The sequence below is a fragment of the Colletotrichum orchidophilum genome (genome assembly GCF_001831195.1).
Source record: "Colletotrichum orchidophilum strain IMI 309357 chromosome Unknown Scaffold_53.1, whole genome shotgun sequence".
In the NCBI taxonomy this organism is placed as follows: domain Eukaryota; kingdom Fungi; phylum Ascomycota; class Sordariomycetes; order Glomerellales; family Glomerellaceae; genus Colletotrichum; species Colletotrichum orchidophilum.
In genome coordinates this window covers 187,115-211,094 of record NW_019173009.1, presented here as the reverse complement: position 1 = coordinate 211,094, position 23,980 = coordinate 187,115, and the positions used below count along the sequence as shown (strand labels likewise).

At 53.9% G+C, this 23,980-nt stretch overlaps 6 protein-coding genes across 6 annotated transcripts; 4 read left to right on the top strand and 2 right to left on the bottom strand.

The window, feature by feature from the left end:
• Positions 1-77: 77 nt before the first annotated feature.
• CORC01_06881 (uroporphyrinogen decarboxylase) lies at positions 78-1,614 on the top strand (the record flags this gene model as incomplete). Its single annotated transcript, XM_022618519.1, has 4 exons — positions 78-351; positions 408-449; positions 535-1,464; positions 1,541-1,614. 4 exons carry the CDS (start codon positions 78-80, stop codon positions 1,612-1,614), a joined length of 1,320 nt encoding a protein of 439 aa, XP_022474998.1.
• Positions 1,615-2,379: 765 nt separating this feature from the next.
• CORC01_06880 (uncharacterized protein) lies at positions 2,380-2,900 on the bottom strand (the record flags this gene model as incomplete). Its single annotated transcript, XM_022618518.1, has 2 exons — positions 2,380-2,635; positions 2,710-2,900. 2 exons carry the CDS (start codon positions 2,898-2,900, stop codon positions 2,380-2,382), a joined length of 447 nt encoding a protein of 148 aa, XP_022474997.1.
• A 3,179-nt stretch (positions 2,901-6,079) lies between these two features.
• CORC01_06879 (developmental regulator VelB) lies at positions 6,080-7,590 on the top strand (the record flags this gene model as incomplete). The annotated part of the gene is made up of 6 exons (XM_022618517.1): positions 6,080-6,333; positions 6,393-6,447; positions 6,509-6,588; positions 6,647-6,939; positions 6,998-7,265; positions 7,323-7,590. The coding sequence occupies 6 exons, from the start codon at positions 6,080-6,082 to the stop codon at positions 7,588-7,590; spliced, it is 1,218 nt and encodes a 405-aa protein (XP_022474996.1).
• Positions 7,591-8,449: 859 nt separating this feature from the next.
• On the top strand, positions 8,450-8,626 carry CORC01_06878 (uncharacterized protein; the record flags this gene model as incomplete). Its single annotated transcript, XM_022618516.1, has 1 exon — positions 8,450-8,626. The coding sequence occupies one exon, from the start codon at positions 8,450-8,452 to the stop codon at positions 8,624-8,626; it is 177 nt and encodes a 58-aa protein (XP_022474995.1).
• Positions 8,627-9,040: 414 nt separating this feature from the next.
• CORC01_06877 (RhoGEF domain-containing protein) lies at positions 9,041-15,172 on the bottom strand (the record flags this gene model as incomplete). Its single annotated transcript, XM_022618515.1, has 3 exons — positions 9,041-9,157; positions 9,219-10,313; positions 10,364-15,172. 3 exons carry the CDS (start codon positions 15,170-15,172, stop codon positions 9,041-9,043), a joined length of 6,021 nt encoding a protein of 2,006 aa, XP_022474994.1.
• A 4,718-nt stretch (positions 15,173-19,890) lies between these two features.
• CORC01_06876 (telomerase reverse transcriptase) lies at positions 19,891-23,915 on the top strand (the record flags this gene model as incomplete). Its single annotated transcript, XM_022618514.1, has 9 exons — positions 19,891-20,316; positions 20,369-20,885; positions 20,938-21,683; positions 21,737-22,198; positions 22,251-23,112; positions 23,181-23,249; positions 23,324-23,491; positions 23,578-23,686; positions 23,768-23,915. The coding sequence occupies 9 exons, from the start codon at positions 19,891-19,893 to the stop codon at positions 23,913-23,915; spliced, it is 3,507 nt and encodes a 1,168-aa protein (XP_022474993.1).
• Between the last annotated feature and the right edge of the window lie 65 nt (positions 23,916-23,980).

The window sequence follows — 23,980 nt, the reverse complement described above, 5'->3', positions numbered from 1 at the left end:
TGGAAGCTATTCGGAGCTGTTTGGTAAAGGAAAGCGATAGATGAAATTGCCAGGGAGGTCAAAAGAGCATTGGATTAATGGCCCACCAAAGTTGCAGTCAAGCCCCAGTGTGGCTGGTGCACCTCCCTGGCCGGGTGCCTCGGCGACGTGCGCAGGGGCGCATTCGGAGCGGTGGACGGGGAAGCTTTGGCGGGGTTTTGCAGCGACCGAACCGCGGGGCACATTGCTGCTCTATCTGCGTAAAGGCATCTCCCACACCGGTACTAGCAACCACATTCCCACATCAGGCCGACAAGATGGAGTTGACATTTGAGCCATTGAAGAACGACCTACTTTTGCGGGCAGCAAGAGGTGAGTATCAGCACCCACTCCGAACCTCCAGGCCACTGCTAACCTCTCCAATCCAGGCGAGACGGTCGAGCGCCCGCCATGCTGGATCATGCGTCAAGGTAACGCCGAAACCCCTCCCTTTTACTCCCGTCCCAAGAGCCAGGACATGAACAAATGGACAGCAGATTCCTGACACCTGCGAAGCCGGCCGCTACCTCCCCGAGTACCACGAAGCCAAGGGCAGCCGCGACTTCTTCGCCTGCTGCCGTGACCCGGAGGTCGCCAGCACCCTGACCCTGCAGCCGATTGAGCGCTTCGCCGGCCTCCTCGACGCTGCTATCATCTTCTCCGATATCCTCGTCGTGCCCCAGGCCCTCGGGATGACGGTCGAGATGGTCGACAAGAAGGGCCCCCACTTCCCCGAGCCTCTCAAAACCCCGACCGATGGGCAGTATGAAAAGGTCCTGTCCAAGAACGTCGATGTCGCCTCCGAGCTCGACTACGTGTACAAGGCCATCACCCTCACCCGCAAGAAGCTCGCCGGCCGCGTACCCCTCATCGGCTTCTGCGGCGCCCCCTGGACGCTGTTCTGCTACATGGTCGAGGGCGGCGGCACCAAGCTCTTCATGCAGAGCAAGACGTGGATCTACCGCTACGCCGAGGAGTCCAAGAAGCTCCTGCAAAAGATTGCCGAGGTCTGCGTCGAATACCTCGCGCTGCAGGTCAAGGCGGGCGCCCAGATGATTATGGTCTTCGACTCGTGGGCGGGCGAGCTCGGCCCCGAGGCCTTCAAGGAGTTCAGCCAGCCGTACTTGTCCTACATCTCCGAGAACCTCCCCAAGAAGCTCGCCGAGATGAACCTGGAGCGCGTTCCCATGACCGTCTTCCCTAAGGGCGCCTGGCACGCTCTGGACTCTGTTATTGACATCGGCTACGACGTCATCGGCCTCGACTGGCTCCAGGATCCCGCCGAGGCCGTTAAGATTCGCGGCGACAGGCGCGTTACCTTCCAGGGCAACGCTGACCCTGGCGTCTTATACGGTACCCACGAGCGCATGACTGAGGCCGTCGAGATCATGGTCAAGGGCTTCTACGGTAATGGAAAGAAGGGGTGGATTGCAAACCTGGGCCACGGTAAGTTGATGCGTTTACGTCTGTTCACTGCACTACGTGTGTTTAGGGAGCCACGGGGCTGACCAACTCCTACTAGGTATCACCCCGGGTGTTAACCCTGAGGATCTCCGATTCTATCTATCGGAAATCCATCGTTTGACGAAGAACTAGGTAGGAAACAAGTCGGTGGCTGGCCGATGAAAACCAAAAGTAGCAGACGAAGGTTGAAAAGCATGGATATCCAAATATAGAGTCACAATTCCTATAAGGCGTATGAAAAAGGAGTGAAGTACAATGATATGGCATCAATGTATAAAAGTGTCTTACTAGAGACGGTCGGGCTCTGGACCAATCTGTGTCAAATTGAATGAAACCGTCTCACAAGAACTCATGAATAAAAGGAAACGAGCAATCTGTGGTGATGGCAGTTGTGATTGTCGAAGCTTTACATCATGCTCCCTCCACTATGGAAGCAAGACATTCCAGATCGCAGACCCCACGATGTTTCAAAGAGAATATCAGTAAATAAATAAAAGTGAAGATTTCATTATGCTTTTCCTTCCCGTATCGTAGTAGCCCTTGGATCATGTCCAACCGTGGTATCAAGAACTTTTTTTGTGTCGTTTCAACATTTTCAAACACTGTCGCTGACCATGAGCGACACACTCGTTTCCCAAAATTTCCCCGACCCATGAAACTCCGTCCCCAAAGGACCGTATGATGGCAGGCCGATGGATAAATAATCCCCTTGGACATTGACGCCGCAGAAACGTTGAAAGGAAGCTTCAAGATCTTGTGACGTCCAAGCGTGATTACCTTTTAATAATACGCCATCGCTCATGACTCTTCGACAGACAGAAGAGACACTATGTAGACGCTACCCCAACTTGGGGAAAAAAGAAAAAAAAAAGGGAAAAAGGAGCAAGCAGACGGGCTTTATGCCTTCTTGGTCAGGCTATTGAGCCACTGCTTGCCCTTGGCGGCGAGGCCGTTGGCATTCTCCTCGGAGCTGCGGCGCGCCGGGGGCGAGGGGCTCTTGCGGAGCGTAGTAGCATCGTCGTCGTCGACGGCGCTCGCGCCCTCCGCCTTTGCCTTCTTGGCCGCGGCCTCCTCCTCGGGGGAACCCTTGAAGACGTTGGCGGAACCGCCGCGTCCAAAGTGGGTTGCGCCGGCGCTCTCTCTTCGTGGAACACTATAAATCAGACTCGTGTCAGCTTTCGACTCTCTTCTTTTTCTGAGTCCAAAGAGGGGAGGGGGTAAACTTACGCCTCGACATCCTGGCGCAAACGAGTTTCGTAGGGATCGGCGTTCTTGGCCATGTTTCCGCTTCCACCGCGGCCCGTGGTGACGACGGATGTCTTGAGGGTCGGGGTCTCGAGGTCCTTGGGGGTGATCTTGGGCGACTTGGAGGTGTCCGCCATGTTGCCGGCACCGCCGCGTCCGTGTGAGGCAAGCATTGTCGGGAGGTTTGGAAGCGAGTTGTGATTTATTAGAGAAACTAAAACAGGTTTGTACCGCGGTAGCACGGTATGTTTGCGGGAGTGGGATTCGAGATGTTCGCGAGCGCGGGGCGAATCGAATGGGTGATTGTCCTATTATTTTAAGACGTAATCGCTTTCGGATGGGATGTCGTTTTGAGTACGCACGCAGAACAGTTGGCAAGGTACGACTTTATGACTCCGTGATCTCAAGATTAAATTAAATCCAGTTCCGCGGTAGTATGATATACGTGTAAGGTAAGGGAGTTGGAACGGGGGAGCTAGATGGTGTGCCTGACAGGGCAGAGGAGCTTTATAAGGGACGTTAATGGCACAGCAAAATATCTCGTCTTTGTTTTAAGCCTTCCTTCCCAGGGAAGGGAGCAAGGATGGATTCTCCGGCTGAAAGCAGCAGCTATTGCGCAACCTTTCCCAAGTACGGCGCAAGTAATCCTTGGCCTGCCTGACGTAGGTATGGTGCGCCAGCAAAGTGATCACAAGGTCAATCATTCTTTTGCAACACGCCGGTTTCTCCACATACGCGCCCTCCCGGGAGGGGGGGGGGGGGGGGGGGGGGGCGGGCGGGGCGGCGGGGGGGGGGGGGGGGGGGGGGGGGGGCGCCGGTGGGGGGGGGGCGTCGGTTCTGTTGTGTTGCCGTGCTCGTCGTGGGGGGAGACGGCGGCTGCGCCGGGGGGGGGGGGGGGGGGGGGGGGGGGGGGGGAGGACGCACGGCCTCGGCGACGACACTGCTTGGGTTTCTTGGTCCATCGTCCGGCCAGGTGCTCTTCCATATTTTTTTCCTCCCTCTAGCAGTGGAGAAACCTCTCAACCGCTATGGTGGCAGGAGAGGGCCAAGCCTGGAAAATTCTGGAGACGAGCAAAAAAAAAAATTCGAGGCGTTTGGCGGCGTCGGAATTATGGGCAGGGAGCGGCTGTTTAGAGAGTCAGGGGGGGTGTTAGAGGGGCAAACGTTGACAAACTAAAACGTAATGAAAATAACGACATCCAGTCGAAAACACCACGCAATAAGACCAGGCACGAACCATCCCCCCCCCCCCCTCCTACAGGCTACAACCGTCGCCTTGGCTGGGATAGGTAAAGTCCCGAGTGGTGTCTTTACTGGGAATCCGAGCTTGATGGCGAACACGTGAGTGGAGGCCAGAATTCTCTGTGGCCGCGTTTGCTGCGTCGTTGTGTAAGTGTGAAACGCACATTCGGTGTGACGAGAATCAAAATCAAGACATGTAGGGCGGACAAATACAAAGAAGGGCTGATTCGACCACTAGCTGCCATTGTTGACTATTTCCAGATCGCATAGCCAAGCACAGTTGCGCAATGTTTCGCTTCGGTGTGGAATCCAGCGGTAAATAACTGGGCAGGGCTGCCGTCTAGTTACCCCGGATTGCTTCCTTTTTTGCCATGCCTTGTGTGAGTGCAGACACTCCGGAGACCTACCCCGGCGCCAATTGATGAGATTTTCAGACACATGACGTGAAAACCGTTTGGCCGATTTTACTGACAGTGCCTCGGGATTGCGCAATCCATCCGCTTCGCTCCGTCAGGCTCCGTCAGGAGGCGGTCATGAGTATGTAGTTCTAGGCCGGGGCGGCCGTGTTCATAGCCGCTTGGCATGCGCGAATTTTCCAATCCGAAAGGCGAAGGCGAGCTGCCAGGAACGCTGGAGGGAGAAAATCCAGGCAAGCACCTCGCACCTTGCACTTCCGATACTGTGCATTCATTCCCTATGCCGGTGTTGCTCTTCTCTTGGCTCGTGAGACTCGGTCTCGAACGTCGTCCCGAGAGTCTGCCATGTTTGTCAAAATTGTCGTGAACTCGTTTCGTTCATCGGGCAACAAGTCAAATGCCGTCCAATTATTTTCGTTTAACGCCGTAAATTTCCCAAAATATCATCTCAAAGGGACACCTTGGAGGAAACCCCGGCCAACCCAAGACGATGGTGCTCGCAAAATGACTGGCAGACGTTACCCCGGATTTCCAGACATATTGGCGACGGGGAACAACTCTGATGATCCTACGTAATGATAACTTCTACTGAGCCAACCAGCCAGTCAGGGGCTCGGCTTCCAACAACTGGCCAGGCAAATGCTAGCCGCACGCTCGGGGAAACGGGCGAAATGTCGAGCAATACGGAGTATTGCTGCAGACAGTATACTGCAGTGCTACTACAAATTTCTGATCTGCTGCTCTGCCGAATGTTGACTCGCACCTCGCTTTTCGCCTCGCAAAGTTCTCCGTCCAAAAAATTTTTGGCTCCGGACAAAGTCCAAATTGGCTTTTTGAGCTAGCGGGAGCGCGACACCGAGTTTTCGATGTAGCCTCGGATCCTTGGAAGAGAAAACTACCTACGTATGGATACCTTGGCCTGGAACCACCCTTGAACGTGTCGTGATGGGCTCTTCTACTTTGCCCAAACCATCGTCGCAGTTTGGCCAAAAAGTTTGCCCATGTCTTTTGCCCGGCCGTTTGGTCGGTCTGCCCCCGGCATCCGCCGATCCGCATCTCTGTAAAAACAGATTCCGACGGTGCGGCTGACTGCGGGTGAGGTGGGTGTGGCAAGCAGTTGCAGGGAGCCGGGGGGGAAGAACTCCGGCTAGAGGAACGGCGCTCGAATCGACCGAGATGTGAGGCAATGCTCACCGCGGTATCTGTGTGAGATCATAGATGTGTTGCTGCTCCTTCTGCTGCTCTGCTGATAGTGATAAGGTACCTTAGCTAAGGTGGTGGGTGCACTGCCACATTGTGGCTAGTGTGACTCGAGCTTGGCTGGAGATCCACCTTACTGACCTAGGCAGGTATCTTATCGCCGTCGTGCCGCCCAAACGGCAAACCCAAACACTTCCTTCCCCTCAGCTCCCGCCCCCTCAGCTTCCGCCCTCTCCTCCCCCCCACTTCAGCAGGTCGTTCCCGTTCTCCAATTGTTCGGCGGCTTGCTTACCTTAGCTTTCTTGCGTCTCAAGAGCTACCTTGGCCTCACATTGCCTTAATTACCACAGCAGCTACAAGCTTAACCGTCTGAAACCCAAAACACCATTGCACCAGCCCGGGTACAGGCATATATAATCCGATCTCCCAAGGTCTGCCATATTCTACCTCCGACACCTGTCATCCCACGGTTATTTTAGACAAGTCCCACAACCATGAATTACGGTCATCAGCACTCGAATGGCGGCTACCATCCCATGCCGCCTGGTCATCCAGCGAACCAGATTCCCCAGCTTCCTCCCATGGGATATCCAGCACCGGCTCCTTTGCCATCCAATATGCCGCCCAACGGAATGACTATGCAGCATCAACATCAACACCAACACCACCAACCGCCTCCACCTGCTCCAGCCCAGGCCCCTATGCCAGCCTCCATTTCAAAAACGGACGATCTGGGCAGGAAATATGAGTAGGTCGCGCGCCTTCTGCAGGGCGCGAAAACATTTGGACTGACACTGCGATTATTAGGCTCGTCGTTGTGCAGCAGCCTCAGCGAGCGCGAATGTGCGGGTTTGGTGACAAGGTATGCTCACGTTTGCCGTTCGTCCAACTCGCAACTCAATGGCTAATTCGATCGCCTCTAGGACCGCCGGCCGATTACGCCTCCTCCCTGCATCAAAGTCGTTGTGCGAGATGCGAAAACTGGCCAAGAGATAAACCCAAAGTACGTGCGGCGGATTCTCACGGCGTCATTGATCTGCTGTACTAACGATGGCCGATAGCGATATCGATTCCGCCCACTACATCATTCAGGTTGACTTGTGGTCAGAAGACGGCACTCAAGAGGTGAACCTCGTTCGCCACTCCTCCAACACGGCTTCTATATCGACCACGCAGCCCTACTCGTATACGGCATTGCGGGAGGACCCCTTGAACCCACCGCCAGCGCAGCCTTACCAAGATATGCAGCCGTACGGATCAGCACCCATGGGATACGGGCAACAACCGCCGCCGCCCCAGCCCCAGCAGCACATGATGCCAGGCTACGGCATGGCGGCTGGATCAAACTATCCCCGTCAGTTTCTCAACCATATGGCTGCTACAGTGTTACAAAGTACTGACTCGCAGCGCAGAATACCAATCGACGAATTCTCGGTTTACGCCGGCAACCCAGTACTATCCGCAACACGCCAACCCAGGCCCCGTGCCCTCGCAGGCGGATTTGGCGTACGGTCATCGGCAATCGCTATCCATGGCCGCGAGCCAACCCCAAGGAATGTTCACGCGAAACATCATTGGAAGCGTTAGCTCCAGTGCCTTTCGCCTTAATGATGTGGACGATCAAGTTGGAGTCTGGTTCATCATGCAGGACCTGAGCGTGAGGACCGAAGGTCATTTTAGGTAAGTTTCCTTGCGCGACCCATAACCTCGTAGCACCACGGACTCATTCCTCCCAAGGTTGCGCTTCTCATTCGTCAATATTGCGAAGCCTCCAGGCGCGACCAACCCGAACGGATCGATGGTGAACCAGCACAAGGCGCCGATTCTCGCTGCGACTTTCAGCGACGCTTTCCAGGTTTACTCGGCGAAGAAGTTCCCTGGAGTTTGCGAGAGCACCCCCTTGAGTAAGTGTTTCGCAACACAGGGCATCAAGATTCCAATCAGGAAGGAGGGTGCCGCCGACGGGAAGAAAGGCGGTGACGATGACGATGAGGCATATCAGTAGTGTAGCGAGGCAAGCGGTCAGCCAGCTATTATGTTTCATCCCTGGAACTACGGTGCTTGGAGTTTATGAAGTGCAGTATCACAGCATAGGGAGACAAGAAGAAAAGGAGTATCGGCCGGCTACCATGGTGTATTCTTCTCCCCTAGGACAGTAGGGGGTTTGCCAGGGTTTTAGTTGTAATGCTAAATTGGATCATGTGCCTCTTGGAACAAGTAGTGAAAGGTCAAGATTCAGAGCGATTTGACGCCCGCGTAAATCGTGCTAAAGTCTGAAGAAGAAGAATAAGAAGATTTTGCGCTGGACAATCCATGAGTTCATCCTAGAAAGCGCCGACGGGCCCTTGCAGGATCAGTGAGATCGGACTCTAGATCTCGGACTTTGTCATGCCCATCTTCCGACTCGGCCGGGTAACGATCGCTAGCTCCCGCGCCTTGTTGGGTGGGTCGTACTAAGAGAGGCCAAAAACTTTGAAGGGGGGGGTTGAAAGGCCGGGGGGGCGGGGGGGCGGAGGGGGATTGGGGGAAAGCTTGTTATATTGAATGATCGATTAGATGGCGGGAAGCGAGGGGAGGGAAAAGGTAAAGCGTGCCTGTTGTCGACCATGCCGCTTTTACAATCTCTGCAGAAACTCTGTTTGACTGGTTCTTCTCCATAGAGTTGCCAAGAAGAATTCGAGCAGGTATTCCGGTCCCATTGATCCGATCGCCTCTGAGTCGTCAAAAGCTTCCTTCATAAGAGGTACAAAGCACGCAAAAAAACGGACAAATTTTCACAAGAGCCAAAGCGACCATTCAGGCATTCCTTGAATAATCCGACACTATGTCTGCATTTGGATCTTGAAAGCCTACAAAAAAATTTGATGCCTGCAGCTCTGACTGCGAGGCAACTCCAACGCCGTAACACGCCCTTCCCTTTGCGGGGCTTCTCGACCGAACGACGCTCAACGCTCCCAAAGTATTTCATTGCTGATCCTCCCTTCTTCGTCTTCTTCTCAAGAGAAGCAAGCCGCCATCAAGATGAATATCAGCTTGTATGATTCGCATTCCGTCCGTCAAAACCTCGTTGTGTCGCCTGTATCAAACGCCATCTCTCATTTCCATCTCGACCAGAAGAAATTGAAGACAAAAGGGAAAACAAATCAGGGTGAGAGAGGGAGAGAAAGGAAAAAAAGTGTACACGTCGAGGGTCATGTCCGCCATTGATCCCCTTGAACCAATCCCTGGCTTTCCTGCAAAGTGGAATGAAGTCGTGGGCTGAGCCTCCCTTCTTTCATCAGCAATAATACATGCCATTAGGATGCGCTCATCCCGGCTCAATTGCTTTCTGAGCGTTGAAGCTTTTGTCAGCGCACACGTGCCTGACTGCACGCAGACATCAACCTGGCCATGGGTGAAGAAAAACAGTCGTCTTGGGTACTTTTGGTAACGCCAGCTGTGCTCGTGCAATGGCTCTATGAATCGGCCAATTTCGCAAAGTGCTTGGACCAAATCCAACCGACTTGGTCGCCAGGATCGTCTTGGTTTTTGGCAAGCCATAGCTCGCCCTTCTCAGCAATGACATCAAAGATCTATTGAAAAGGTTAGTGCGAGGGTTCTGGGCACCCATAATGCTGGCGGCCATGTACTTACCTCACCGGCTTGGTACGTAAGATACGGGTAGCCAGCCTCGTGCTTTGTTGTTTCAATGTTGAATTCGAACAGTGATGCTGCCAGCCAAAGTATGTTGTATCCGTTCCCAGCAGGAGTGCGCTCGCGTGACGATGCCCGTGAGGATTGTTGGCCTTCTTCCACCCCATCCGGCATTGGCAGAGCTGAATGGAACAGGCCTGAGAAGCGCCTTGGTTCATTGCCCGGGTTCTGGGACTGGTGTGCTGGATTGGAGTCTCTTCTGTTGTTTGATGTCGACTCTGAACTTTGTCTCGGTACACCATTCGTTTCGTAGCTTCGTCCTGTGCCAGGTCGAGTGGTAGGTGGGGGAGCAATTGCACGCGACACAGGTGATTGATCACCTATTACTGGTGAGGCAGACACTGAAGGCCGCTGAGCAGTGGCACCAGCGTAGTAGTCCCGGTAGTAGAACTGATGAGGACTTAGTGGTGTGGTGCTTGGCGATAGAGTAAACTGTCCGCTGTGGCGCTTGGCAAAGTCTGGAGTCGGCAACATCGGGGCGTGGTCACCATTGACTGATAAGCCTCTCCCTCTTGGTGAAGATATCTCAGCTGGCCGAGGCCGGTGCTTGGTCGTAACATCGTCAGTGCTTGCTGTGGTAGACTGCGACGTTCTGCCTCTATATGCCGGGTTCAGGATCCCAACGTTGGAGAATAATTCCTGCGCATACTTGTAGTCTCGCTGGAAAGCAGAGATAATGTCGGGAACCTCTGGTGGCGGTCCTGTCTCCCCAGTGACCTTCTTGACCTTTTCCACCCAAATAGAGTACCAGTTCGCCTGAATATTGACGAAATTGCCGAGACAAATGTTTCCAATTCTTTCTGTCAAGGCGGACAACTGAGGCAGCTCCTTCTTAAGGGTCTCGTTCAGGGCGTCGTACTGTTCCACCAACTCCTTAAGTTTAGCGTCTATCGTCTTTCCGCCTTTCTTGATCTGTTCTGCTCTCTCATAGTCCAGTCGTCTCTTTGCTCGTTTTTTCATTGCCAGTGAGGGGTTACCATAAGCCTTGATCACATGCTCGAATGGCTCAATGACATGCTTGCGGACCTGCTGGAGCTGCTCGAGTCTTAGTGTGTGAGGCAAAGCTTCTTGGACGGGTTACTCACATGGTCTTCTAGGGCAATCTTTTCGATGTCTCTCATTGAGACATTGAATTGCACCCATTTGCTCTCTAGCTCCGGATAGCTCCCAGGTTGAAGACGCATGACAAGCTCCATGGCTGATAAGTACTGCAGAAACTCGTGTACGTAGGCGCTGACTTGTCGGGTGTAGAACTCCACGTCTCTGAGCACAACTTGTAGCCGAAGGTAGTCGTCGCCAAACTTCTCATGGAGCTTAGCATATACGGCATCTTCGGGAATCTTCGAGCTTGCAGCCTGAAGCTTATCGACACGCTTGCCAAACGCCCGAGCGAACCCAGCCTTCACATCAGATTCCTTCCTCTTCCGGCCAACAATCTGCCCGACAAGCTCAAAGTTCTTTTTCGTCTTGTTGATCTCGACAATCGCCAATTCCAGGGTTTCCTTGGCTGACAGCAGCTCGGCTCGGTCCGGGTGATCCTCAGGCGTGTGGCGCAGAAGCTCTTGGATGAGGTTAGGGTATTTTGTGATTCGCTGCATGGGCTTGATGAGAAGAGAGTCCAGATCCCAGGCCGCAGTTAGGTCCTTGGCCACTTCATTACACTCATTGAGCCAAACCTTCACAGTGGGGTCTTGCTGGATCTGGATCAAGCGCTTGGCTGCGTGGTCGCTGTTTCTGAGGAAGCCCTCGTGCGCCAATCTCATCTGTTCAATGTGTTTCTTGAAGAGAGGACCAAGTGATGTGGCTTTGTCGTTGTCGTCACCGAGTTCGGGCGCCGCTTGATTTGTGGACGAGTTCCCATTCTGCTCCGAAGCTACCGAGTCATCCTTTGGCAGAGGGGATCGCCTGCCATTAGGCACATAGACTGTGCAAACAGCTTCCTTAAGCTGAGCACAGAACACGGTGTGGAAGCTGATAATCTCATCGGTATTTCGGAAAATGAGCTTGATGGTTTTGTCATCCAATCGTGGACAGGCTTCAGCGGTACCCTTGTAAATCTCCTCAACAATGTTCATGTCCCTTACAAAAACCATCTCGGTGTCGACGAGTTCTCTTATCACATTGCGTCGTTGAACTAGACGGTGTCTCTCTTTTCCGATTGGGCCATCTTTCTGGCTGGGTGTTGCTATCGACTCCACCGGAGTCTGGCCGCCGAGAGAATAGTCTCTGGTCTCGATCGACATATGGTCGATGGACTGTGTGGTGGAGACGGGTCGCGACACATCTTCGCTCTGACGTCGAGAAGAGCTCCCGATAGTACTTCCAGGAAGAGTGTCGGCATAGAAACTGCTAGCTGCCGTTCGCCTGTCACGAGCTCGTGTAGACGCAGGGACTGGCGGAGGCTCATGTTCTGGTCGTGGTAAGGTGGGATCTGCCTTCCGGGGTGGATAGTGACTTTCATCGATGTAAGGAACCGAGAAACCGTCTCCAGTATCCAACTCCGGCAGCTGATGAATGGTAGCACGGCTGGATGGCTGGGCGGCTCCTGTTTCCGATGGCGTAAAGTCAGGGCTGTAATGTTCACTCTGCCGGGCAGACGAGTCTCTGCTAGAGCCCGATCCAAAGGTTGACTCGGATGCAAAAGGCGGCTTTGGAATAGGGAGAACATCGTCGAAGGCCGAGATTCTGTGGTGGATGGGTTCATCGCTATCAACCGAGAAATCAGTCCATGCAGATTGTTGGCTGATCCGGTTCACAGTCGCATGCATAGAAGGAACCATTAGGCTGCGGGATGTGTCCGGAGTTTGCTGGCTCTCAAGGCTCGTCTTGCGAGGGTCATCTTGCGGATCAGAAGACTCGCAAGTAGACGCTCGTTGAGACGAATCATTGTCCTTGTGGTGCTCATTGTAGAAGTCTCCGGGCTTCTCAAGGGTGTCAATGGCTGACACCAAATCCTTCTCCGCATTGTGGTGGAAGTACGACACATCACCTACGGACCCATCCATGTCACCCATTTGGCTCTGATCATCAAAGTCATCATACGACTCCATTCTTGGAAAAGGAATTGTTTCCTGTCGAGGAGAGTCATACTCAGATTCCCGCATGAGAATCTTGACTGTCGTCTCGTACGATGGGCTCGAGAACGGAATCGGCTCGTACTCGGAGATCGGCCGCGAGCTGGCAAATGCACCAGGAACGGCCGGATCATCGAACTCGCTTCTCGTCGGGGTCGGTTCGGGCGATTGATGGGAAGATGTTGGATCCAATGAGATCTTGATTGATACCACGTCGTCGCCTGCGGACTCATCCTCGAACGGGTACTGATATTCCGCCCTTTCTGGTGTCGGCAGTCGTGGCTCTTCTTCGGCTTCAGCCTTCTCCAGCGTTGGCGATGGGGACTGCTGTTCGACTTCGATTGTTTCGGCCGCCAGCAATGGCTGAAATTCCTCGGGTTCGACCTTCTCTGGGGTTGGCGTGCGTCGCACTTCTTCCAATTCTGCCTGCTCGTGATTACCGTCCGCTTGAATAATCGTCAACCCGAGCCCAGTAGGAGGTTGCGCGAGTTCCAGCTGCACGGGAGGAAGTTCTTGTGGCTCATTGTCAAACTCGGTAGTCTCCGAAGTGACCGAAACTGCGGATTGCGGGATTTCTTCTTTCTCAAAAGGAGGGCTCAAGGCCGGGAAACTGCCTGGGATGCCCAGCGTAGGCGAGTCCACAGCTCGAGCCTGTGGCGGAGAGAGAGCAACGACGGGTGGCAATATCGTCGAAATCGTCAGTGGCTGAGGCGACTGCGCAGGCGATGGAGGTTGCGCCGACGGTTCCGGGGCTCCAGAAGGTTCCTCCAAGGTTTTGCTTTGATCCACTGGAGACGACTCAGTTTCAATCGGCGGGACCGGGGGAATTTCTTCCCTCTCCTCAGCAGCAGCAGCAGCTTCTTCGTCTTTCTTGCGTTTCGCCGCTGCCTGTTTAGCATCCCGCACCTGACTATCGCGGATAGACTTAGTATACGCCAGTCTGATGTGTTCACGTCGTTGCTCAAAGTCAATAGGGCCCACAGAGATCTTCCGTCTTCGGGTCGTTGATCCATCGGGCTTCAAGGATTGCTTCGGCGCAGACTTATGCGGCGATTTGGACCTATCAACGGCTTTCAAGCGCGAGCTTGCCGTGGTGGCTGTCGACACAGACTGCCGGGGTCGAGAACTGCGTAGCGGAGGAGATAGCTTCGGGGGTGGTGCTGCCACTAAGGCAGTGAGGCGCGTATTGTTATTCGGAGTTACGAGACCTCGAGGCGCAGCTTTTCGTCCCGGCGTGGCTTGAGTGGGTGTTTTCGACTGAGTAGGTGTCTTGGCACGATTAACAGGTGTAGTTGTCCGACTTGTCTTACTTGCTGGCGCCGGGCGCTTGAACGTTGATGGAGAATTGGCTCTAGAGCTTTCTCTTGTGGATGGCGGGCTCGTCGAGTCACTTGAGGTGGCCAGCTTGCGTACAGAAACTGGAAGGCGCGATGTAGGTGACGCTGCTCGCTCAGACTGCTCGACCTCTGCCATCGGACGCGACGCAAGAGCCTTTCTCACCAGGGGTGCTCCAGCCTTCGACGCGGCCACGTCACTATGTGCCCGAACATGACCTCTAGCATTGTGGGCCGAACGTCCTGCTGAACGATTTGGGAGTGTTGTCGTGGCTCGGTACCAATCAGTTGGAGATGCCGGTTCGACGAGATCGGGGTCGGATTTCGTCCGTTGGTGGAGCTTAGCCACATGAATACTAGACTCTGAAGTCCTCCGCGGTCGTGAACCCGAACCCTCGATCCCATATCCAACGGCTGAGGTGTCTCGCTGCTCGGGAAGGATTTCACCAAAGAGCAGACCGGGCGCTCTGGGAGAAGACGGCGGTAAAGAAGGTGACTTGTGCTGAAGGTTTGTCATAGATTTAGATGCGTGTGCAATGCCCGCAGCTGAGGTTATGTTTCGTGGCTTGGCGATGCGACTGGCGAAAGATTGAGAATTGTTGGACATTTGATCTTCGGCGACATATTTCGTTCGTTGGGTTCGAGTAGCCGTTCCTCTGCTGGTGTCAGGTGTCAGTTCACGGTTCGTCGAGGCCCTCAGTGTAGAGTATGATGTTGACCCGTTTCCGCTAGGTGTAGGTTTTTCGACGTTTGTCGCGGCTCTACTCGGTCGAATCGGGACGCCTCGCACGGGGATTCTGGGCATCAAAGGCGCTGGCGACAAGGTCTGCTGGTCGAATCTCTTGGTCAAATCCTTGACGCTCGGCTTGCGATTTGTATTGGTCCTCGGGGCACCAATTGGGGGTTCAACAGGAGCAGAAGCAGATCGCTGCGAAGGGCGCAAGGGCGCACGAGCTGCAGGAGCCGGCGGGTGCTTTGGATCTTTGCCATTGCCGTTTGGCCGCATGGCCGAGTTCTCGCGAGCTCGAGATACGGAGGTCGCCATGTAGTCGTAATCTGAGGAAGGTGTTCGTCGATGATGATTTGACGACTGCACGCCTCGATAGCTTCGGTAGAAATCATCCGGGTTTACTAGATCGTGAGCATGACCACCGGCGGCGAGAGCCCCAGCCGTGTGGGCGGCAGAGGCATCCAAGTTCTCGAGAGCGAAGCCGTTCGCTGTGGGGCTGCTAGGGATGTAGTGATGTTGGGATTGCTGGGAGGGGGGTTCGGATGAGCGGTGGTAGCGATCGAAATCGGAGTCGAGGTCGAAATCTGAATCGTGATGATCGTAGTTGGAAACGAAGTTCGGTTGACGATGAATTTGGTGCGAGTACTGAGGAGGAGAAGCTAGAGGTTGCGGTTGGTGGTGCTGGAGATGGACCTGGCGTTGCACATTGAGCGCAGTGGCCAGGCGGTCCTCCTCTTCTGGACTGCCAGCTTCCATTGTGGCCTGAACATCAGTCAGGCGTGTCGGGTGGACTGGCTCGTCAAGAATTCCATAGACCCATGCAGGCTGTGTGGGATGTTTGGGTTGGGAAGCATTGATGTGTTGGCCTGCAAGCTGAGTGGGCAGCGACAGTTTAGAGAGGCGACGGGCAGTCCCTGGTTGGAGAGCGTTGGCAGTGCCCGGGGCCTATCGACAGCAAATCTTAATGCATGGATGGGTGGCCGCCGCAGGAGCAGGCCGTGAGTGCGACTTTTGCTCTGTGGGGGTTTTATGGAGATTGAAAAGTTTTGCTGGAGTCGGGACGAAGAGAAATATGCAGTCCCTTTTCCCGCGGTTGTGTGCGATTGTGTCAATTCTGTCCCGTTTCCCGGGGTCTTGTGGTGGTGAATCGGACGCAGCGAGATGGGATGGCAAGAGCGAGGTTGGAATGATGGGAAGTAAAGGCAAGGGCAGCCAATGCGAAGGTGAGGTCAAGATGGATAGTTTGGTAGGTAATTAGGCAGGTAGGGAGGCAGAGAGAGAGGCAGGCGCACGCGTGCACGCACACTCACCCACACACTTGAGCGCACTGAGCAGTTCGAAGCGGGAAGGGAAGAAGAGAATACCTCCCCTCAGCGCTACCTTACCTAAGGTACGGTTATGGGTGAATGAGGAGGCAGATGGGGAGGGGGTAAGAGGGGCCGGAGGTGTGTGCGTCGCCTACCTTGCCTAAGTTGTGGGTGTAGGTGTAGAAGGAACCCTCGAAAAGACTCGTTGACAACGGGGATGGCACAGGGAAGGGACGAGGAGCAGAATAAGCGCGGTGCACACCACTCTCGTGACCGCACCACAGCGCAAGATTGTCAGGCCGGTGCAAAGCCGGCACGGCACGTACTTGTCTGCATCTGCTTCTTTTACAACAAGCGAGGCAGAAAAGTATTTAGGTCAGGTATTTTGGGCATTGATAATTTCTTAGCTACCTGTGGGAAGGGGCGGAAGAGTATGCGCGTCAGGTCGCAGTCAACGGATGAGCTGAGACGGCAAGTGGGGACCATAGATGCGAAAGGTGAGGGTATCGTCCAATCGGTCAAGGTAGATGCGGTTCGGTCAGAGTGGCAGCCGGGACAAGATGGAAGACAAGCAGGATTGGACGCCGCGTGCAAGGCACGGAGCACGAACTGTTCGGCCAATTTGGCAGCGATTCGTATGCCAGGGAGGGGGGGCTGAGGGGGTCCAGCCTACCTGTGGCCCTCTCCAGGCACTCGGAGTGCAGAGAGGGAGACGGGAGAGAGAGAGGGAGGGGATGACGGCAGGTGCTAGATTCAGCTTAGTAGGTCTGCCCGGACACTCGGGAAAGAGGGAGCGAGACCCGGGCCAGGGGACGGAAGTCTTGAAGGGGGTCGACTTCGTTGTCTTTACACAGAAGCCTCCCGTTAGTATTACTCGTGGACCTGTCGCGCAAGCCATAGACAATTAGGCTTGACGAATATCAACGGCGAAGCTGGTAACGATAAGAGACGCGGTGGGTGGGTGTGGTGGACAGTGAGAGAGGGTTAGAAAGACAAAATTGACTGCAACGTCAATGCCGCACCCAGGTCCAGAGACACGCAAGGTTCAAGAAACGACGTAATACTTGTCGATCGAGTCGCATCTTAGTTCAGGAGCAAGACAGACAAACCGCCAACTTGCAAAATGACTGTCTTTTCTTGTCGGCCTCCACTCGACTGTTACGAACTTGGAAAACATGTCATGGAATTGGTTGCGTCTCCAGAGAGACCCAGACAAACAAACACCAAACTCCACAGCAAGATTGATGCAGTTTGTATTCGTCCAGATTATCCGCATGAGTATCCGTCCGTTCCTCCATTCCGAGGCGCTCGCTCTAGCCGGCAAGCAACAATCACGAAAGGCAATTTCGATTCGAACGATTCAGGATCTGTCGTCTTGCGGGGAAAATTCCTCTGCGATATGCTCCTACCATCCAAAGAGGAAACGTTTTATTCTTCGCAGTACAAAGCCAAAACCCTGGTGCGTCCCTTGGCCCTCGCTTCGTCCCGTCTTAGAAAGGTCTTACGGCGTCTGGAGTGAGAACGCACGACATTGGAGAACAAGAATGGACCTGGAGTGCATTGACGTCCCCCTATCTAAGCCTTCCTGCCCGCAGGGTACAAGAGGGGAATCTCACAAGCAGCAGAAATCAAGATTATTGAAGGCAAGAAGCTAGGGTCGCCAATAAAGTACAGCCACAACCACCTCAACGTCAGACGTCACCACCAATCGGTCAATACTTTGGGCGGTCACCCAAGCCAGAGAATGGCGGAGCCTGGCTCCTCGCAGTTTATTGGCGTTTGGCTGCGATTTTGCAAAATGACGGCAAACTGACAAGCATTCCACGAGGAGAGAGTCTCTATACCAGGATGGCACGATGCCGTAACGCAAGGCTAATATCATAGCCACGTACGGGCAAGGTCAAATAGATTGGCAGATATGTAAACAGTCCCCGCTCTCTCAGAGTTTCTGTACGAGCGGCACCGACAACGGAGGTGGGCGGGAAACATCACCACGACGAGCCTCGTCCCGAAACGGTCAAAGTCGAGTCGAGACCTAAGGTAGATCGTGGTGGTTGGGGTTACCGGTTGGGGTTACCGGTTGGGGTTGCAATCAAGCCAAGTCCTTCCAGGTCCCGGGTTGGAACACCCGAGAGACTTGAGTAGACTTCCGGCGACAGGATGACTTCAAGATTCCTATGCAAATGGCTCAACGCTCAACAGTCCAATGCGGCTGACCATTCATTCCGTGGCCGATAATTATTCGCCGACATCTCTGGTTTGGGATCAATTTGGGGACGGCATTGAGGAGATCTGTTTCGATGAGGGAACTGGGTCGGGAGGGCTCCTATATCAGTGCTAATATCGAGTTGCGTATTGACCATCATGACAACACTCGAAGCTGACAGACCATCAGTCCACTGTGCCAGGGCAAGATAAGCAGTCGTAGACGTTGAGATATCCTACTTGCTGCTGCATTGCATCCTGCAGGCTTACGCAGGCCGGACAAGTTGGGAGAAGGCGCAGGTGCAGCTCGTATTCTGACAGAAGACGCAGAGAAGCAATTCAACACACTCGGTCTTGAGGCAGGGAAGTCCCGCAAATGCAACTCCGTAGTCTGTGCTTGTCTTAAGACAGGCTACTATGATGCGAGGACCATCAATGGAAGATGGATGGGCTGGATGGATGGTAACGACCCAGCTCCACGTACCCTCCTTGGTGTAGCTCCCCCGCCTCTCTCACCTGGGACATGGAATCGTGTAGTGGCTTAGTCAGATTTGACTGGCTTGGCCATGTGTATGTTGTACAATGTTGGCGGCGAAGCTTCTCTCTTTGTCTTTCGCGTGGTGCTGCTGATGAAAATTGTAATCTGGCAAACTCAATGACGGTGGGAAATAATAAGAAGAACATAACAGGCACAGCAGGCACAACCCACGGTAGGACGGCCTTCACTTCACTGGGACGCTAACACCCTGATTGCAGAAAATCTTTTGGCTAAGGTATTATGAAACGCGATCCACGTTCGCCCAGCTAATGGACTACCCAGCTGACTGGCTCGTTCTGCGAGCAATACCGAACCGTTTCTTCCGCAGACAAGGAACCCTTTCCCCCAGGCGACCACTCAATTTGAGCTGGCGACATTGGAAAATCGGTTCAACGTAGCACCGCAGCACAAGCACAACTCTCCCAAAACGCGCCGCCACCCGTTTTCCGCCGCGCTTGCATACCTCAGAGCTCAGCCGGAGTCTAGTCTAACAAGTGACGATGCATATTCTGGTTAGTGGGAGGTAGTGTAAGCCCTGCAAGTGTGCAGATGCACCGAAATTAGCACTGCGCACATGAAATACACATGTCTAAACTATCCGTACTCCGTACGGATACAGCTCACACCTCGAAGCACTTGAGACTGAGAGAGTGTGAATTCTGAGACCAGGTCCAGGGCAAGTCGGAGAGGCCCACGAACCCGCCCAGCGTGCCTTGACCCTCGATGAATTTCCACCGCAAAGTGACGGGAGCTGGTGGACCCCCACGGCCACCATGGCACCAATCGTCTCACCAGCCCCGCTGGGGTGCTCTAGCGTTCACCGTCCTGCACCGCCCTTCAGTGGCTTGAGCGTCGAGGAGCCCACGCATGCGCAGGCGTCATGGAACCAGGAGAGACGACCGCGACGGCGAATCCCCACAGGAGGGCAAAGCCACAAAGCTACCGTTTAGAGACGGCGCCCGTGTTCGGCAGATCCTGGGACGTGCACCGTCGTCCCACATCCCTCCTTCAACGCGCTTAGACCTGGACGTCATCCGCCAATCAGCACGTGCTTTTCTGACCGTTCAGGTTGCACCTTATGGTCTACCTTACCTTAATTCGCGAACTCTTGGGCTAATTAAGCAGTCAGTTACCTGGTACACTGGACCAACCAAAGACGCGTTGAGCCGTCGCGCCTGTCGACCACCAACCACGATCAACGACAGAGCTCAAGTCCGATCCCCGATCTCGCCTCCGCACAATCTCACTGTTGGCACTCCTCCCACATATGACTTGCATAATCGATTGTGATGACACCTTCTAGCGCGCGAGTTTTGGTCGCGTACTACTGACTGCAGATGATTTGGAGTGGTTTTCTAATCACCCTTGTTCAATCGTGGGGTTCACATGAGAGTTCCGTGTCAGTGATGGCATGAGATCTGCCAATGAAAATGGCGCCCAAGCGGAAATTCCTGGCACTTGAGGAGCCAACAAATGGGCAATCCGGATGCAAGAAATCAAGGTTGGGTCAGAATGAGGATCGGGTCAAGCATGCGCTTCTACAACAGCACTATGATGACGTGAAGACACTTCGCGAATTTCTGCTTTCCAAGCTGCCAGGGTCTTCGAGACTTCGCCGCAAGAAGATTGCATCACTGGGTAAAGACGAGACATGGGCACGCAGTCAAGACCGCGAAATCCTACCGCAGCTTTCTTCCTTACTAGACACGACTTTGGTCTGCACACAACACCGTCCTGGGGCACAAACTGACTCTCGGTGGGAGCAATGGAGGACTTTTTCTCAAAAAGCCGACGATTCTGTCGTATCTCTCTCAGGGGGGTTGGCCAAAGCTACATCCTCACAGTCAGAGGTAGGCCATTGCTGCACGAACAACCTCCCTCAACGCTGACCGCCAAACACAGATCGTTGACTTTGTAGTTTGGCAAATATTCTCCAGAATACAGCCTCATACTGCTTGGCCGAAGCACCTCCTCTGTGATGGTTTCAGGAGACGGGGTCAGAACATTGCTAATGTGAATGGCCACAGTCACGACAGCGCCATTCCTGGACTGGCTGTAATTCACCAGAATCATTACGTCCAGGCCCTCAAAGAGGCCCCTTGGCCACAAGTGCTTATGCTCCTCGGCAAATCGGGCGAACAGGTCATGATAGATCTCCTCATTGATACGGCGATATTTCTTCCTGTTAAAGCCGGCCTCGGTAATATGTACCAGCTCAGTGGTATTCCCATGTCAGATACGAGCGTATCTGTAGTCGCGGATCAGGACAAAACGAAGCAAACGAAAGGAAATGCGGCAATGTCCACGGCACCCCAAGAGAGGCTTCCGTCCGAGATCAACTTCGTCAGGAATCGTATGCTCTACGCTCGAGCTCCCCTTACCGCTGGAGGTACGGTCCAATACGGACTACGACACATACGTAAGTTGACAATAAAAAAGGGGGGGCAGGGGCTTCTACTGACGCTACTCAGATGTCTTGAGTCGTTGTCCACGCATATATTGTCCAGAACAGGCAGCGGACGAAGAAAAATCCAGAACGATGCAGACGAATGAGCGCAACACACTGAAAGTGATGATGTATATTTTCCCTCGCCAATTTAGACTGCACAATGTCTTCACCTCCAAGGTTGACCACTCCAAGACATCTCAGAAGTTTGCAGACTACACCCTCCGCGAAGACGAGATCTCAGCAACATTCAAGGGGCGGAACATCAAGCTTCCCAAGAGGCTGCGTGCAGACACAAAACGCCTAGTGCAGCGGTTACAACTTCTTCATGGTCGCTGCGCTTACGCTGAGCTATTGCGGCACTATTGTCCCTCCGCCATCGACCTCAAAGCCCGGAAACCCGTCTCGAAGAAGCCGGTGAAGCAGTCCAAGAGACTTTGTCCTTCCCAGGCGCCGGGGAGAGACAACAATCAGCCAGTCACATCGTATGGTCTTCCCAGTAGTAGCACGCAGAGCCGCCATAGGCTGCATAAACCAACAGCGTCTCCATTAATTACCAAGTTTGATGCTGTCACTGATTTGGCGACTCCAGCAGCTCATGTGTCCGCATTCTGCCAGGCTGTATTGGCCAAGCTCATCCCAGATGAGATGTGGGGCACTGGTGAGGATCGGATTCACAACAAGAGTCAGATACTGAGGAAAGTTGATCACTTTGTCAAACTACGGAGGTTTGAGGCCATGTCCCTCAGCGAGCTTGCAGACGGACTCAGGGTAAGTAATGACCTACTTATCGAGGAACTTTGTCTAATACTCTTCGCGTTAAGACCACTAGTATGGAATGGCTGGCGCCTCCGGCTCTCAAAGGCCAGAAAGCCAGCCTGACTGACACGAAGAAACGACTCGAAATAATGAACGAGTTTCTGTACTATCTTTTCGATTCGCTCTTGATACCCCTTTTGCGCAGCAATTTCTATATCACAGAGTCGAGCTCTCATCGTTACCGTCTCTTTTTCTTTCGACACGACGTTTGGCGATACGTTGCAGAACCGGCAATGGCGACCCTTCGGACAAATATGTTCGAGGAGATGAAGCTTGATGAGGCTACTCGAGTCCTAGACTCTAGGCGATTGGGCTTCAGTCGCATCAGACTGCTCCCCAAAGGGAAGGGCATGCGGCCGATCACGAACCTGCGAAGAAGAACAGAGATCAGGGGTAGGAGCACAATCCTCGGGCCAAGCATAAACTCCGTATTGGGTCCAGTGCATTCCATGCTCAAGCTTGAAACGGTGATTGCCAATCATCTCTTTGCCACCCGCCTAGTTGCTAACTACTTTGAAGCAAAGCAACCCTTCCAAGCTTGGGTCGTCCATGTTTTCAGTGGGCGATCTCTACCACCGCTTAAACACCTTCAGTGCCGGATTTGGGAACCAGCGGCCAAAGTTCTATTTCGCCAAGGTAGATGTGCAGTCTGCTTTCGACACGATTCCTCAGGAGGCCGTCATCAGGCTGATGGACAGCATTCCGAGCCGGGACCAGTACATCATCAAGAAGCACGTTGAAGTCAAAGCCGGCTTGCTGGATTCTCGGCAAAATAAGAACGCGGCATCGAAAGTAACACGGCGATGGCACTCCATCGCCGTCACCCGCGACGACACCGCCGACTTTTCGCAACTGGTGGAGAAGCGCCTCGGCCTCAACCGGAAGAACACCGTCTTCGTGGGCAACATGATGAGGAGAGAGGTGGAAACGGGGGGCCTGATGGCCCTGATGGAGTCGCACATCAAACAGAATCTCGTCAAAGTGGGCAAGAAGTTTTACAGGCAGAAGAAGGGTATCCCACAGGGCTCCGTGCTGTCCTCCGCCCTGTGCAACTATTTCTACGCCGACCTCGAGGCGCAGCATCTCGCGTTCCTGGCGGGGGAGGAGGAAGACTGTCTGCTCTTGAGGCTGATTGACGACTTCCTCCTCATCACGACAGACCAGACGAAGGCGTGCAGGTTCGTGCAGGTCATGCACGGCGGGCTGCCCGAGTACGGCGTCACCGTCAGCCCCAACAAGACCTTGGTCAACTTTGAGATGGAAATTGATGGTATGAGTGTAGCCAGACTTCCAGACGGGGCTCGGTTCCCGTATTGTGGACTGGCTGTCGACTGTGATACCCTCGACATTGTCAAAGATCGAGGCCATATCAAAGATACAGGTAAGCTCGTAATTTCGCCTTCGGAAAGGAGGGGATGAAGCACAGCCGTAAGCTAATCGTATCATGAGTGGTTTCCAATGCCTTGACGGTCGATTATGGAAACAAGCCCGGCCAGAATTTCCAAAGAAGGGTCTTGAGTACGTCTTCAACCTCGCCACAGCTGCCCTTTTCGTTCAATTCGTCCCCAGCTAAACTTTGTGAACCTCTACAGACGCCTTCAAGATCCAGTCCCACCTCATGTTCTACGATACCAAACACAACACCCTCAAGACCGTCATGACGAACCTTCACAAGGCGTTCGCAGAGACGTCCGAGAAGATGTGGGCCTACTGGCGCTGTCTGCCTACCAGCAAACGGCCCGGTGACGGACTCGTTATGCGTACGTGTCTTTCGAGAGGACAGATCCTCCCCCCTCCTGCTCAAAGCTGGCCTTGCCTTTCGACTAACCATTTTCGTCTCTCATAGAGACGTTGAACAAAATGATTGACGTGGCTTTCGGACTGCTCACAAGCAAGTCTAGGAGGGAGAAGTACCCAGACTACGCCTTCGCTATAGAGAAGACGCACGTCGCGTGGTATGTATTACATACGGACCCCAAGATAACTGTAGACGCCCCTTCGAAGTGCGTTCGCGCTAACATGGTGGTCCCCCAAAGGCTTGCTCTCGACGCGGTGAGGATGGTACTCGCGAGGAAACAGGCAAACTTCATGACGGTCTTGTCGTGGATCGATGCAGAGCTTGGGCGGCTCGACTCCAAGAAGGCGGCGCGGGCGAAGAAGTACATAGGACAATGGACAAACTAAAAAAAGAAACTGCAGTTCGGAACACACACATACACACACACAAGCCTGAGCCAATCGAAGAACTT